The 17,743-nt window shown below is 33.5% G+C and overlaps 1 protein-coding gene across 5 annotated transcripts in view; it reads right to left on the reverse strand.

Annotated features, from left to right (window-relative positions):
* NFXL1 (nuclear transcription factor, X-box binding like 1) overlaps positions 1-17,743 on the reverse strand; it is a 49,655-nt gene that overhangs the window by 14,425 nt on the left and 17,487 nt on the right. For all 5 annotated transcript variants that reach the window (XM_019741044.2, XM_019741045.2, XM_074324645.1 and 2 more), the window contains exons 12-19: positions 17,088-17,178; positions 12,034-12,154; positions 11,633-11,792; positions 10,816-10,907; positions 7,752-7,773; positions 7,208-7,348; positions 2,914-3,080; positions 204-273 (exon numbers count right to left, since the gene is read on the reverse strand). In XM_019741044.2, coding sequence (XP_019596603.2) covers positions 204-273; positions 2,914-3,080; positions 7,208-7,348; positions 7,752-7,773; positions 10,816-10,907; positions 11,633-11,792; positions 12,034-12,154; positions 17,088-17,178 — 864 coding nt within the window. The remainder of the gene's footprint in view (positions 1-203; positions 274-2,913; positions 3,081-7,207; positions 7,349-7,751; positions 7,774-10,815; positions 10,908-11,632; positions 11,793-12,033; positions 12,155-17,087; positions 17,179-17,743) is intronic.

Consider the following 17,743-nt stretch of genomic DNA (forward strand, 5'->3'; position numbering starts at 1 on the left):
TCCCCAAATTTCATAAAGAGATATGCATCTACCCTAATAATATGTATTATATTTTTATAGACATCAATCACAATTTTCTTTCTGGACCCACATTTTTAGTAGGTCCAGAAAAGACCTGAAATAGAAGACCAAACAAGAACAGAGAAAATCCAAGAGAGACTATGACCAAGAGACACAATTTAAAAGGTTCTATGAAAGCTTACCTCTTTAGGACACTGATTTTTGCAACAACTGAGGAGGTTCTTCTCACTTACATCAGCTGTGGTTATTTTTCTAAAAATAGGAAAGGATGTTTTGATAATATTCAAAGTCCATTTTTATAGCATACTTTCTAAAAATAACTCACAATTTCAAACGTATCTATAAAATTGTCTTATTTTTTTCTTGAGAAATATTTTAATTTTATGTCTATCTGTAACAATTATCTTCAAATTTCTTAATGGTTCTGATGAATCAAATCTTCCAGCCCTTTATCAACTACCAACAAATCAAATACCAAAAGCGCAATCACTGCAAGAAGGAAGTACAAAACACATACATATCATCTGTGCCTTGCCTCTCTTTAATAGTTCCTGTACTATCTTTCCCTATAGGTCAATCACTATTCACAATTATAACCCTCTGTAAAGCCTTTACATAAAAGATTAAAAATTAGTAGTTTAATCTGTTAATACAAATTAAGAAATCTAGGCTATCCAGTGGGAAACGCAGTAAGCTTATTAGAAAAGCCTTTTCAGTTGTTTTTGGATAAGCTGTCTATTAATGTTAGAAATCGATTCATTTTAGATTAGATCATTTTAGATCAGTCTGTGCTTTTATATCTGACTCAGTAGGTAATTCAGAAATAGTCAGAAACACCAAGGAATAAAACTTTCTAATAGATAGTTGAATAGAACCACAGTAGATACTGCCTGAGTCAGTGACAATCTATAATAAAAATCCCTATCTTACCTATCTCACTTTTCTCTTTCCCATTACTTTCTTCTCCTTTCCTTTATTCCTTTCCTGCTTTTTCTATTTCCATTTACTAGACATAATTGCCAAAATATGCCATAAGGTTAGCCTCACTAATGTCAAAACTATAACCTTATTATCTGTATCAAAATAGCTATGAAGGTACTCTAAGATAACATATGCAATTTTCTTGGCAAAATTTCACTTAGTGATATCACAAAGTTTTTATCCTGACTCTACTAAATGTATATTTTCATTCTTACAAGTACAGTGTTCACCTCTGAACTTAAGAGTTAAAATCATTCTGTTCCTGCTACTCTATAACTAGGAAAAATTACCTACTTTTCAAGGTCTGTATCTTTTATACCTAATTTCTATAGATAAATATAAATGAAGCAGAAAAGGGCTAAAAGGAAAAGATGATTTATGAAATAACTTGCTAAATTAAAGCAAATTAAATTATCAGAACAACTGAGACTGAAGAATTACAGTATAAAAACATACACTTTAAATATATGTATTCAAGAAAAGAAAAAAGGAACTCTGGATTGCTGAGGTAATGGAAGCCACCTCATTCCAAATATATCCATACATCCCTCAAAAAAAAAACCCAAAAACAAACACTCAACTCATTAATGACAAATAAAAGCACTCAAATCCCATGACGTTGGCATAATTAGAAGACAGAAGTTTCTATAAACTTCAAATTACCTGTAAGTAGAAAAGTAAATATCAATTCCTAGCAGAGCTATTTCTGAAGCTCCCATAGGAAGTCTTTTCAGAGAGTCAATGAAGTTCTGGAAAAACAGCAGAATTCCAAGAGGGAGAGCTAACTAACATCACACCAGAAAAAGAAAGTCCACCCTAAGTACAAATATACTAAAAATGTCTTGGTAGATCAGAGCACTAACTAAAGGGAAGACACTTTAAAAAGTGCACAACTATCAAGGAGCCAATCTTAGAGAGGTAACACTCTGGGAAAAAGCAGGTAAAAAAGGAAAGGAATCCTTTGAAGATGACATGATAAAGAGAAAAAGAAGGAAGAGGGGGAAATTTATAACCCTGCAAGACCAAAGAAAACAACCTCTTTTTCTCAGTATCACACATAAGTAAGGCAAAATTGCCCTCTTAACTCTCCTTATACAATTTCTAAAGCTAACAATTATATTTTATTTTTAAAATTTCAACAAAGTTAATTTTAACTTTTACAGTTTAACAAAGCATGAATCTTTGAGTGTGACAAAAAAAAATTTAAGATAATATTAACAAGCGTTTTTCAAAAAAGTATTTCAAAAAATCGGAAATAAAGACATATTCCCAAATTTGACTTGAGTAAAATACACTTATAAAAAACCTACTTTACAGACTTGGGTCAAATGGAGCTGAACGAGTTAGGTAAATTAAGTTAGATCATGATTAAATAGAAAAAAAGGGGAATTTTTTTCCTCCTTATAATCCAAAGTGAAAATTTGCCCTTTTTTAAGTAAGGAAAACAAAGGTCATATCCTAGGATGATAAATGCCATGACAGCAACATTTATAATAAACTCTACCTTTTAAATCTGTAATTTAAAAATTATACCTAAGTAACTATGTGCAAGGCAATTTTTGATCCAACAAAACTCTAGTTTGACAGTTACTTGAACAATCAGTTATAGAAATGCTTCTCCTATATTTTTTAAAACCAGTGATACAAGTTTTTTCCTAACAAAATCTTATACAGAATCTCCAAATAGAGAAAACCAGAATCGCCCAGGTTAAAATCGGGATGATATATCGAGAAGGTGAAATATTCTACATTTCTTCTGTCCCCATCTCTCTGGAAAACGTAGGCCTCTAGAGTCTAAGGACCACCACTGGAAAATATTCCTTAAAGTATACTACACACAAAGGGTTCTGAATTATAAAAAGACATCAAAATAATTTTCATAAAACAAGACTACTTCTTCGGTCCACTTACCTACATTCCACAAATAGGCTTGTGATCTTGCAGTGACATTTTATTCTAAGCATCTGAACACAAGGAGGACATTCTCCAGGATGACAAGGCAAAACACATGGGTGAGGACAAGCCACTGGCCGTGATTTAGAGCACCCTTCTTCACACTGAAGGCATTCGGGGCCGGCCTGAGAAATAGCAAGCAGATAAATCACCTAAGTACAGATACCTAACGTTCCATATGTAAAAGTTATAAAATGTATATATCGCATTAAAAGAAAGTACTTCTGCAGCTCTTAGAAATAGCAACTAAAATGATGCATGCTTTCATTCATTTTAAAAATATTCAAAATGAAGAACAGCAAGATTATCAATATGACCATTATTCACAAAGATTTTTATGCCTACAAACCTCATTAAATTAAACTGCCTAAGCTTTAAAATGGACTTATTACGCGAAATATCTCTACTAAAAATGTAAATTACTTCCTAAAGCAGTTTATAGTCAGTGGCAGGAAAAACAGAGTAAAATACTATCAATTCATTTTCACCTAATAAGCACCACCATCATCAAACTAAAGAAATCAATACACTTTTAAGACATAAATAAAAATTCCCAAAGCATTCAATGTTCTGGAGATATTCATCTTATCTTGCCAAAAGGAAACACGTGTAGAGGAAAAACAGGAGAATAACCAGCAGTTTAATTTATTTTTAATGAACTTCAATAAGCCAAAACTAAATTACATTTAGTACAAATAAATGTATCTCAGTTGTAACTTAACAAGTCATCTCTCTGCTCTAGTAATTTAATATTTAAATAGTGTCTATCTACTAAAGAAGGTTAAAGATTTTTATTACAGAGTACTGTTTAGTTTCACATATCATGCATGAGATAAAATGAAACCTACAGATATGGCTACTGTCTTAAAGGTTAAACATTTTTTATGATCATACCTAAGTACAGACATGATTATAAGAGTTGTATCAATAAAACTTAAATGTAGGATTAAAAAGAAAAAGTTTCAAATTATGAAAATTCTTCCATAAAAAAATTTCTATTTTTTTATTTTAAAAAGTATATTCATTTATTCCATAAGTAGTTATTCAGCATTTATGTGCCACGTATTGTTCCACACACTGGGAATATTTGCAAGATGGAAGAGATCCCTAGCCTAAGGAACTGCCATTTAAGTGGGGGAGATAAAGAACAAAACAGAATGTCTTCATAAACATTCTGAAAAAAAGATAAAGCAGGATAAGAGAGAACAATAGAGCAACAAGGAAGCCTTCTGAAAATGTTCATATTTGAACAGAAACTGAGTTAAATAAGAGCCATAAGAACATAGAGTTACAGAGAAAAGGCATAAGTGCAAAGGCTCTGAGGTAAGGACAAAATTGGAATGCTTAAGAAATAGCAAGAAGCGGAAGTGAGCCAGCAAGAGTGATGAGTGAAGAGGTGGGAAAGGTACTCAGGAGTTAGATCACTATAACGCCATATACGCCATTGTTAAGGCCTTTGGATTTTATTCTTAGAATGACTAACAACTACTAATGGGTTTTGAGCAGGGAGATGACACATGATTTACATTTTTAAAAGATGAATCTGGCTAATGTAATACGACAAAAGTGAAGGTAGAAAGGTTGGATGGGAAAATATTGCAGAAATCTAGGTAAGAGGTGGTAGTGGCTTGGATGAGGAGGTTAGTGGTAAAAGTTATGAGAAATGGTCAGATTCAGGATCTGTTTTAAAGATAAACCTAACAAGATTTGCTGTGAGGCAAGGACAATGAAGTTAAGAAAGAAATCAAGCAATGGTCCTATGTCTCTGATCTGCACAACTGGGTGAACAGAAATAAAACTTTCTGAAATGGGAAAGACTGGGAGAAGGACGGGCAATGCATCACAAAATTTCCAAACATAATCAAAGATAACACACACAGTTTATTTCATTTGTTTCTTTATGGCTACGTGGTACATCTGCAATAACGTCCATTTAAATACTGCGAGTGGGATAGGACCCTGGGCTGGGAGCTACAACATTGGAGATACTACTTTCTGAATTGCTACTCTCCGATAGCATCATGGACAAGCCTACTTGACAAGCTTCAGTTTCCCTATGTGCAACACAAGAATCACACTGATCAGAGGAGGCTCCTTCCAGCTATTAAAACAAAACAAAAAAAATCACAATCTGTACTTGCTAAACTATCTTCTTGGATCACTTCCAATACCATAATTAGGAAACACAGCAAGTCTTGCTGTCAAATATCTCGCTTATGCAGTTCTCATTTTTAAAAAAGAAAGAAAAAGAAAACAGAAGTTTTAACCCAGGGAGCGATACTGGGATAATCCACAATAATTCCCCAATCAGTCATATCAGCTTTTAAAATGAGCTTTTTCTGATTCATCCGACTTTCTGGAAATCCAGGGAGGTGAGCAATCCTAATTGTAAGTGATGGGATGAGCAGGAAAACGGAATAAACATTTGGGTTCTTATCACAAATTGGAAAGCTAATCTTGGTAAGTGAAACTTTTTTTCTCATTTTATTGAAATATATTTGACACTGCCTAAATTCAAGGTGTTCAGCATGTTAATTTCATAAATTTTATATAATACGATTGCCATTATAGCAATAATTAGAACCTCTTTACATTACAGAATTATCCTTTCTTTTTGTGGTTGGAATAATTAAGTTCTAGTCTCTTAGCAAGTTCAATGATTACAATGAAATTCTTTTTTTAAAAAGTCAGTGAAACTTGACACATCACATTGCCTTTAGCAGCATTCAAAAACATTTTGTGCATCACCAATCACTTGGGAATCTTGTTAAAATGCTGAGGGGGAGCCTAGGAGTTTGCACGTCTAACAAGACTCTGGCTGATGCCAGTGCTGCATGTCTGCAGACAACACTCAAGTGGCAGGGGTCTATGACACACGTTAATTATAGAAATGTGTGTGAGTGGTCACATATATAAATATATATGTATTTTTCTTTTTTATTTAGTTTTGGTGACAGAGTTTTCTCCAAAGAGAAAAGACTATCCTCATTACTCTATTTCTTCTTTCCATCACTCAAAACATATTTGATCCCATGTTTGCCTGGGAAATACACACCATTTCAGTTGCCATCAGCCTCACACCTTTCCCATCAACCACCGTTCCACTCACTATAGCCAATAGGAATATTTATTGCTAATGGCAGCAATCAGAGCCATTGCACAAAAGAATAGCCTTGATGAGACTGAGATCTGTGGGTAAGGTCAAGGAAGAAGCCCATAGCAGAGCTAACAGGCAAAAGAGCTTTGATTCCAGTCAATTCAATAAACACTTATTAAACACCTGCTGTGTCATGTGCTATAACTCAAGTCAGAAACTGCATTAAAAATTCCAAAGGCATTTGGGTCAAGAGATATCATCTAGAAGCCTTTCTCCAATGGGTCTCAATTGAGGTGTTATTGTAAGGAATTAATTTTTTTTAAGTTTCTGAATTATTTCATTTTTAACATACAAATAAAATAATATAATGTTCACTCACTTGCGTTGTAGTAGCCTTCCGTGAGTGAGACATAGAGATGGACATATAGCTAAATTCAGAAAAATTGCATATAACTTAAAACCCGTATTTTGCCACATCCACTGCTCAGGAAGTTATGGTGGGATAATCATACAGAATTCCCCAATCACTGTCATATCAGCTCTTAAAATGAGTTTTTCCTGACTCATTTGATGCTGTGAAAATCTAGAGGAGGAAAGCCATATAGCAGCTATCCCTTAACTACAGTAGTCAATGTGGTTTTGAATCATTATAATTAAAACTAACAATGCAAGTTAAATTCTCAATTACACAATTCATATTAATAATTTAAACATATGTAAATTTAATGCTACTTAATAATAAATATGAAGTTTAAAATTTTTGTCTTATTCCTTATTAAACACACTTGCTATTGTTATGATTCCTATAAAGTGGAAATCTGAGAAAAAACATGAATTAATTTTAAAATAAAATTTAATATTATTTAAAAGTTGATTAACCCCATTTGTTTTTCCTTGCAAAATGGCAATTTTTAGAAATCTTTGAATAGTTGATTTCCCATATGCTTGTAAAAAAACGCTTTTACTGAATGTTACCTACAAATCATATACCCCGTATCTGTGAGGCTATTTACTTCCAACAAAAGATTGGGAATTTATTAAAATTGTGGATATCATCTACCATATATGTCAGGTTTAAAAAATATCTGGGAGCAAATGCTCTAGACTAAATTCAGAACTATACAAACATATATGCATCCAACCTAAGAACATTACCTTGTTTTTGCCAGTGCAGGCACCAACTTCAGTTACTTTGTGGCATTCTTTCATACATGTATGATTCTGACAATCTAAGGTTCGTCCACAAGCTCTCTTACAAGAGTAGGGTCCTACAGCATGGCATGGTAATGGACTCACCTTTAAAAAAAAAGAAAAGAAAATCAGACTCTCTCTCTATCTCCTTCAGCACCCATGTTTCCAAACGACTCTATTATCATTTGAGGACAAGTTTCACAAAGGTCTAACACACTTTCACTAATAATAGTTCTTATTAAAACCAAAGTAACCTATCAAAAGAATCCAAAAAAGTCAATGTCAAGAAGAAAAACATTCTATTCCTAAAAAGGAAATTCAATGATTCTGTAGTAAATGCATACTTATAGATTAATTCTCAAATAAAAGCACTGCATACTTTTAAAATTAGTAGACAAACTCTTGGCTTTATAACATTTAAATAACAATACTTTGTTATTTCTAACAATCCCAGTATAGAAGAGGTATAGATTACAAGCTTTATTTAAAACTTGTACCTCTAACTCACCTCGTGCTTCCCAAGACATTGCCTGCAAGAAAAACATAAAATGAAATGAAAAAATTATAAATTCTTCAAAAAGAATACCTAAAGAAAAAATGCTAACTCTACTAATTTGTTTTATTAAGAATTAAAAAAACACACATGGAAATAATAAGTGATTATAGAAAGGCTGCAGGATACAAAGTTAATGTACAAAAGCCAATTGCTTTCCCATATATCAGCAATGAACAATTGGAAACATACCATTTATAGTAGCACACAAAAAAAGAAACACTTAGGCATCAATCTAACAAAATATATACAAGATCCACATGAGGAAAATTATACAACTCATGAAAAAAAAATCAAAGCCCTAAATAAATGGAGAGGTTTCATGTTTTCTGACAGAAAAGTGCAATATTGTTATGATGTCACTTCTTCCCAACTTGATCTATATTCGACATCATTCCAATCAAAATCCCAGCAAGTTATTTTGTGAATATCAACAAATTGATTCTAAGCTTTATACGGAAAGATAAAAAACCCAGAATAGCCAACCCAATACTACAGAAGTACAAAGTCAGAGGACTGATACCACCACCCAACTTCAAGCCTTCCTAGAAAGCTACAACAGTATTTGGTGAAAGAACAGACAAATAGATCAATGGGACAGAACTGAAAGTCCAGAAATACACCCATGCAAATCAGTTGATTGATCTTTGACAAAGGAGAAAGGATAGTCTTCACCAAATGGTTGGTGTTGGAACAAAGGGACATTTGCACAGAAAAAAGTCCAGAGGGATGTTACACCTTTTATAATAACTAACTCAAAATGTATCACAGACCTTAATATAAAACGCAAAACTTTAAACAGGAGAAAATCTAGATGACCTTAGGTTTGGTGACAACTTTTTAAATCCAATACCAAAAGCACGATCCATGGAAGAAAAATGGTTAAGTTGGACTTCATTAAACCAAAAACATCTTCTCTGTGAAGAACACTCAAATAGTATTAAATGAAAACACTAAAATGAAAAGACAAGCCACAGACTGGGAGAAAATATTTGGAAAGCACACATCTGGTAACTTGCATACACAATATAAAAAGAACTCTTAAAACTCAACAATAAATCAAACCAACCAACTAAAAAATGAGCAAGATCTGAACAGAGAATAGACACTTCATCAAATAAGCATATGAAAGGATGCTCAACATCGTGTGTCATTAGAGCTGCCAATTAAAACAAGGAGACACCACTACACACCTATTAGAATGGCTAAAATCCAAAACACTGACAATAGCAGATGCAGGCCAGGATGTAGAGAAACAGGAACTCTCATTCACTGCTGGTGAGAATGCAAAACGGTACAGCCACTTTGTTAGACAATTCGGCAGTTTCTTAAAAAGCTAAACAAAGGCTTACCACATGATCCAGCAACTGCCCTCCTAAATACCGGGGATGCAAAAGAAATGTATACACATGACTTGTATTCATCTTTTGTTATTGGTATAAACTGAGTATTAGAATTTTAACACAGTTTTTTCCTTTCTAAATGTGCATACATTTTTTGGCACCCTCTGTATTTACCCAGTGAGTTGAAAACATGACCATTCAAAAACCTGCACATGAATGTCTATAGCAGCTTTATTCGTAATTCCCAAAACTTGGAAGCAACCATAATGTCCTTCAATAGGTGAATGGATAAACAAACTGTGGTACATCTATACAATGGAATATTAATCAATGATAAAAAGATGAGCTCTAAAGCCATGAAAAGACCTGAAGGAAACTTAAATGTGTATTTCTAAGTGAAAGAGGCCAGTCTCCAAGGGCTATGTACTGTATGATTCTACCTATACGACATTCTGGAAAAGGCAAAACTATAAAGACAGCAAAAAGATCAGTGGTTGCACAAAGGATTGAGGGGGAGGGAAGCAAGGGATGAACATACATAGTGCATCGTTAGGGCAGTGAAACTCTTCTGTATGACATGTATATTAAGTAATCTTCCTATAAAACAGATTAAGGAATTCAAAGGTAATTGACTGCAATATGTCAATTTTTGTGCCTATGAATCAAATATCAATGTATTTTCCTCTGTTTCCCCTAAAGGAAAAATTTAGGCCAATGATAATCATTAATAACTAAACCTAGTTAGAAGTACTTCAGACAACTTGGTCCTTCATGACCTACAAGTCCTTAGTAAAAGAACCGTCTCTAACGATTACTAATTGAATATGTACAGAAAGAACCTCTGTGTTAACTATACCTCCCCCTCCACTAACTCTACAGACTAAAATTACCCTATTCATGGATATAGCTCCCACTAACACTTTGCCTCCGGACTTGACTGCATCACCAATGTATAAAAATATACATGCTATTTAAACTGAGAGGAAAGTTGTGGAAGGACAAAACAGGAGTGAGAGCTTTAAATGTAAAAAAACCCAAGAACCCTCGCTTTAAAAGACTAACACATAAGAAATACCAATATTCATACCAATTGTAACTTTAGTTGTTGACAACAGTCCCTTTTCTAATTTTATGTTGCTTCTTAGTTCTACGGTTCCCTGCCCCCTGTATTCCATAACCTCTGCTGAAGTACGAACCTTTCCACGATTCCCTATTACCCTAGATTTGACTCCTTAAAACTCAGTCCAGGTCATTTCCGGGCCAATCCAGGAAACTACTTCCTTTCATTTTCAGTGTTTCCCTTAAATACTCTCCGTCAAGTTTGCCTTATCTAAATCATGCCTTTCCGTTGTCCTCAAGTCGCTTACAGACTAGCATGGGAATCGGGAACACTAACAGATGATGATCTCTTGGATGTATTATTGTAATTGTAAGCACAAGTTGCTGTGGAAGCTAAGAAGGGTATCAAACTAAAGACTCAAAAAAAAAAAAAAAATTCTAGAGGAAGTTTTGAAGCAGTATGGAACATATATTTGGAAAAGAATGAAGCTGAAGACAGGGAACTTGTTTACAGCCTAAGCCTAAAATGATGAATGGAACAAAGAAAATAGGAAAAGATGACTTAACATACACTTTATGTCAAAACATTTTTTAAATGTCAAAATTCTAATACGTACATAGGAATAGGAACTTGGCATGGAGGACAAGGTAATGCGGTCTGAATAAATGCTGGCTCCGAAGGCTGTTCCCAAGGGCCAGTAGGCTGGTGCTACAAGTAAACGACATACCGATGTTAAGTCACGGGGATAAAATCACATGGCCATTATAAGACTCTAAGAAAATAGTTTCATGAATCCTCCACTCAAGCAGGTTGAATTTTTTTTTAAGTAATCAACAAATTATGCTTACTGAAATATTCTATTCCATCTGTATTCTATCTGATTGCTCCCCTTCACACACATTTGATATTAAAAATTGAGGCTGACTCCAGTTTTTAAACGGCAGAACAAAGGCAGCATAGCCTCCTTCACTTCTCATGAGCCAAAGGGAGAGTAAGAAACAGAATTATAAACTCCAATTTCCACCAGGAGAAAGTAATCTCCATTTGGTTCACTGTTGTCTCCTCAGCACCTAGAAGAATGCTTAATACTTAGTAATGGCTCAATCAATATTTGCTGAAAATGTGAATGAATCTTTGAGGAAACCAGATCTCTATAATCCTAAATCACATATGTGAAGGAAGATTGCCAAATGTATCTATATATGGATTGTAACATGACTATCACACTGTATTTTCAAACATTTGTTTACTGATTACTCTACTTTTCTATATTCTGAACTTCTTATGAGAAAGACCAAGTCTTATTTACCTTCTACCCCAGCTACTACTACAGTGCTTAACACCCGGTAAGTACATACTGCTTGCTGAATGACTAAGTAAAGAAAATATGACCCACAGCAATGCACTCTCTCTTAATAATATTGTTCCCTTACCCTGCCAGTTTGCTTTATTAATGCTTGATCATGACATGGAGCAGGACACAAGTGACCACATTTCTCCAAAACTTTTTGGCAAGGTTGATGACATGGAGGACAAGAGCCAAAGTGACAGCGATGTTTTTCTTGACTTGTATGATGGCAAGTTGGCGGTCGACTAAATCATAAAGTACAATTGTTTAAATTACTTTTGATCACTGAAGAACTAATTATGTAAATATATCTAAAATGCAATTATCTATTTATGTGTCTTCTGATTCCATATAGAACGAGCATACTGTGAACATTAATATTTTAAAACATTAAAGCAAAACTAAAAATACTAACAATATGAAAAATCAACATAAATTTAAATTCGTAAGACACAGGTGTAAGTTTGTGCAAAGCTTCATACTAACCTGCATTGCTCTTTGCACTTGGGTGGTCTTGTGGTGCGTTCTCGGCCACAGGGGACTGTCACCTTTGTATTACCGCAATTGCACTTTACATCTACGGTTTCTGGGCAGGGATAGCAACTACCTGAAAACAAAAGTGGCAAACTTAACAAGAAATTTACTTACCTACCCAAACACCCATCAACAATAAAATCAATAAATTTAGTATATTCGTTCAATGGGACACAACAATGAGAATGAAGAAACTACAATATTTGAGCGAATTTCACACACATAACATTGAGCAAAAGAAGCCAGATACAAACAATATGTGGTATATGATTCCATTTACATCAAGTAAACAGAAAAAACTAATCTATAATGTTCAAACCAGGATGATGATTACAAAGGATACAAGGAGGGTTTTGGAAATGCTGGTAATGTTCTGTGTAATGCTCTGAGTTCTGGTTAAACGGTTATGTTCAGTTTATAAAACGTCTTCAAGCTGTATACTTTTGTGTATACTTTTCTGTTTCTACGCTTGTACTTAAAGTTTATTTAAAATTTGCTAAAAGTTCTAAATAACAAATTTAACACATTACTCGTTCAAAACTACACAAGAAAAATGTATTTAAGTCTTTGGAAAATCGAATGTTAACAATAATCTCTTTGGCTTATCTTCACACATAACTTATATTCAAGTACATTGTTTTTAGATAAATTCCTCAATAAGAGTAACTTCTCTCATCAGGTTATTAACAAGTACAGTCAATTTTCCATTACTCATGTTTTGTGAAAAACAAAATTCTAAACCCTCATTTTAGGCTATAATTCCAAATATTTATCTTCTGAACATTTCAAAAGTTAAACTTATTTGGGTTTCAGCTTTTTACCCTCTTTCGTTATGGGTTGCTAGAAAGACACAAAAATAAAAGAAACCTTTTCAAACAGGCCATAAAGTTCTCCCCAAGGTACACATATCAGCTTAAGGGCTTTCTTCCCACTCTACTTTTCCCAGTAAAGTACCCAATTACAAATGAAATAACAAGGGAATTAGATACAGCTAAGCAGTGAGTATCTTAAGAGATTGCTCCCTAGGTGTCAGGACCAAACAAAATATTGAATAGCAATTAACCTGATAAGAAACAGATTAACGAAAAAAATAGCCTGGTTAAAGCCTCTAAAATTTCAAAATAGTTCCTTAAAACAAACAACAGAATTTTGATTCAAATAATAAACAGAGAAAAAGGAAATGAAAGTTAAAAAGCACCATAGGGAGAAAATACATGTATTGTACAAATTACCAAATTTATACTTTAGTGTTTCAATAAGCAAAGAATAATCCAGTGAAGTATTATCTCAATGGCAATGCAAGCCAAGTTATCCTGACCCACATGATCAAATTTTATTTTGAGCTTTTCAAAAGAATAACTAGATGTCACATTTTATTAAGTTAATGGTGACATTTAAGTCCGTTCTCATTCTGCATATTATATCAATTTCCACACTTAACAATGACAAATTCCATTCATCTTCAGCAATTCAAAGAGGGATTTATCAAACATAACCTTTTTCCCACTCTAAATTGCTGTGTCACTTTTCTTCTTAAAATTAAATCTTGAGAATAAGGGGTAATTTCTCTGAACAGTCTTCCTACTGATCAAGAGAATTTGTTACAGATACTTGTATAACATGACAAATAAATTAAAATAGCTTCAGTGATAACACCTTTTAAGTGAAAAAGCAGCACACAGAATGTAACTATAGTGGCCAGTGAGTCAATAACCAACATGGTACTAGGCCAGTAATTCCAGAACCATAAAAATAGATGACCTTGAACTTAAAAGAACTACACATCAAACTTTCATATATTCACAGGGCAAACATGTAGTTAGCATCCTCTCTCTATGAGTTAAAGTATAACTTTAATTATGAAGATGTCTAGAATGATGGAAAATGGTATGAAATAATGATTCTGTGTATTTATATAATGTAGATTTAAAAAATGGTGACAGTTGTACAACAGTGTCTTCCACATAGTTTCCATTAAGGTAAATTTTGTTAGGAGCTAAGCTTCTTTTTTTAAAAACAACAACAACAAAAAAAAAACCACTGTCAAAAAAAAATAAAAATAAATTGAACCTGGGTCTTATCAAACCTCTAGATCCCACTAACAATTTGTAAAACATAAAGAGGAAAATGTCAGATAATGCCACAGAGATGCATTCTGCAAAAATCCAGACTCTGTGACCTAAATAAAGCAACCTAGTTTCGTACACAAATAAGTGACAAGAAAAAACAAAAAAAAGATGGAGAGAAATTCTAGATTAACAGATTTTAGAGACATCAACCAATTACAGCATGTCAATCTTATTAGATTTTTGAGTCATACAAACTGAAGTATAAAATGAAGGTATTTATGAGACAACAAGAAATTTGAACACCAGATATTTGCTGATTTATTAAGAAATATATTAACTTTTTTCAGATTAAGAATCCATCTTTTAGAGATGAATACTGAAGTATTTATAGGATTTGTTCAAATCCTATAAATATAGGATATAGGATTAAAAAGCATCAGATAGGAATATGCTTTTAATACTTCTCCACTAAGTATGATACTTGCCCTAACTTTTTTGTAGATATTTTATATCAGGTTAATGATGCTCCCTTCTAGTTAAGTTTCCATCGTATATGGATGTTGAATTCTATCAGCTGTTTTTTAGACATTTACTAAGACAACCTCATTTGCCTTTAATCTGTTAATGTGATGAATCACATCATTACGTTTACTAATGTTAAACCAAGTACACATTATTGGAATAAATCCAACTTGGTTATGATAAAGGTTTTAGATACCTAATAGTACTGGATAGCTGGATTTGAGTAGCGAAAACCTTAATATTTTATAAAGATGTTCATGAGTTAGATGGGCCTGTAATTTTCTCTTACTTTACTTTTCAGATGATATGAGTTGGGGCACATTCCTTTTTAACATGGACTCTCAAATTGCTTGAGGAGACTGAATTTATATATACCTTAAATGTTTATTTGTTAAAAAGCACGTGTAAAAATCAAGTAAGCTTGGTGTTTTCCTGGTGAGAAAATTCTCAACGACTGATCCGATTTCTTTAATGGTCATACAACTAGTCAGGATTTCTACTTAAAGGCCAGTGTTTTACCAATGGTCTGGAAAGCATCATACACATTCTCCTTTCCCCAGCCATCCTTTATGCTACCATCTCTCTGACCTCATCTCCTGCCATTTGTCCCCTTGAGAACCTACTTCAGTCTTCCTTGCAGTTACTTCACAAGCTCCTGTCTCAGGGCCTTGGCAGCCGCTGCTTTCTCGCCTGGAATGCCAGTCCACTCATTGCCACATGGCTTGATCAAGTCTCCTCTCAAACGTCATCTTTTCAGAGCCCTCCTCTGATCACACGACATGAAATAACACATACCATCCCCACTATCACCATTTTAATTTCACTCTAATTTTCTTTCTATATTTGATACCACCTGATATTCTATATTAATTTAATTATTTTTGTATTCTAACTGAGGGAGAGTAAAAAAAATAAGTTCCATAAGAGTAGGCACTTTGTCAATATTGTTCACTCATGTAATCCCAGCGCCTGGTACTTAGCAGACACACAAAAATACTCATTAAATAAATTAATGATTAACTTTAGAATGTTAATTCAATCTAAATTTAATGGGTCAATGATGTAATTGACTATGAAAGGAAATAAAATGGTGAAGACTGAAAAACTAGTTCTAAACTTCACAATTTAAAGACACTGACTAATGAGAGAACATCCTCGGGAAAATGTCTATGGGTTTAATGGAATCTATCACTTTTCCTAACAGGGAGGCAATGTGGTATAATGGAAATACCATTCAAGTTGGGTTCACATCCTGACCCTGTAACTTGTTCTGTAACCATAGGCCAAGAAGTCTCTTTGCCTGTTTCCTTATTATGGTAAACAACAGTAGTGCCACAAACCTTGCAAAATTTCCGAGAGGATTAAGACATTAACTACGGTATCTAGCATGCATGTAATCCCAAAGGAAGACAATCAAAACAGTACAGTAGTTTGTCCCAGGTCATAAGGCCACTAAGAAGCGGAGTCCAGACTTGAACCAGGACCTCCTACTCTAAGACCATGCTCTCCCCGTTACTTTATACCATCTTTTAGTAGATTCCATTTCGTATCAACATACTCCAAATGGGTCAAGTTAACTCAGTTTTCAATGTCTAATAACTTAGGCACTGATGAGACCCTTTCAGAGGGTCTGCAAGATCTCATATGCATAGAATAGAGTCTTCCAGAAGCTATATTCCAAGTGATACCAAAACAGATTGAATGCAGAAATAGATATGTAATTCCAACTATCTTGTATTAAGCTAGACATTAAAGACATTTGCAAAAATGTAAAACTATCATGCTCACTAAAATTATTTTCAGAAAAGTTATTTTTCACAAAAAAATGTTATTGTGTTAAGATATAATGGGTTTATTAATGTTATTTTTAAATAAAATAATAAATAATATTACATTTCACTTCAGTTTCAAATATAACAAATATCAACATAAAACCCACATTAACAAAAGCTCTTTGGGTCCCAAAATAATATAAAAGGGTCTTGAGACCAAAAAGTTTGAGAACTACTGACTTAGGATATATCCAATCCCTTACTAGATTTAATTCCATATGAACGTCTAAAACTCAAAATAAAACTGAAAAAATTAAGAACATATTAATTTTAAATCTGTGTGGAGAATGTTGGGAGGAAGTAAAGAAAAAACATGGTGTTACAGAAAGAACAAAACTCTTATATTCAGAAAACCTGGGTTCAAATCTTGGCTATACTGCTTTACCTGAGATATTTACCTGAGAATGTCACTGAACCTCTTTTACTTCAATCTCCTTGTCCATAAAATCATGATCTTGGCAACTGCCCTTACTTTCTCAAGGTTGTTAAGAGGACGAAGTAAGATAATGAATGTGAAAGCCTTCTACAAACTGTAACATTATGTACATACAAACACAAGATTACAGCTATTGTGAAATTTTACCTCTGTGGCAGACAGATGCACACTTATGGTTTCTACATCCTAAAGTCCGTCCACAGTTTTGATCACAAGGCGGACAGTTCCCAGGACAACACTGAAGAGAAAGCAATATACAAAGAACAGGTAATTTGAAAACCAAGCATAATATGAATGTCATTACTAGTTATTCACAGAACTTATGGAAAACAAAATTACTTTTTTTCAATATAAGAATAAAAATATTCAAGATTATTAACATTATTCTGATACACTATATTAAGAACTTACAACTTTAAATAGACAATATCCCAATTTAATGAAATCAAGCTAAATTTTCTTGTGTTTTAGTTAATTATTCTATGACTTAAAACACTCCCGTACGATAATTTCATTTCTACTTATCTGCTATGCAGAGACTGATAACCAAAGGAATAGTTCTGGTCAAACCCTATAGTCAATTCAGGCAAACAATCAGTCTGATTATTTTAAAATTTTAATTAAAATAAAACCAGCTAAATGTATAAATTAGTTTGGCACCATGGAATCAGAGACTAACTAAAGGAGAAAAGCAGAGATAGGTTATTTGCTTTCAGTTTTATTTTGTCACTTCCCTGATTTCCAATCTGTCTGTGAGAAATGCAGCAGTCTATGACCTGTCCAATTTTCATTCATGAACAAAA

This window comes from Rhinolophus sinicus, linkage group LG02 (assembly GCF_036562045.2).
Source record: "Rhinolophus sinicus isolate RSC01 linkage group LG02, ASM3656204v1, whole genome shotgun sequence".
In the NCBI taxonomy this organism is placed as follows: domain Eukaryota; kingdom Metazoa; phylum Chordata; class Mammalia; order Chiroptera; family Rhinolophidae; genus Rhinolophus; species Rhinolophus sinicus.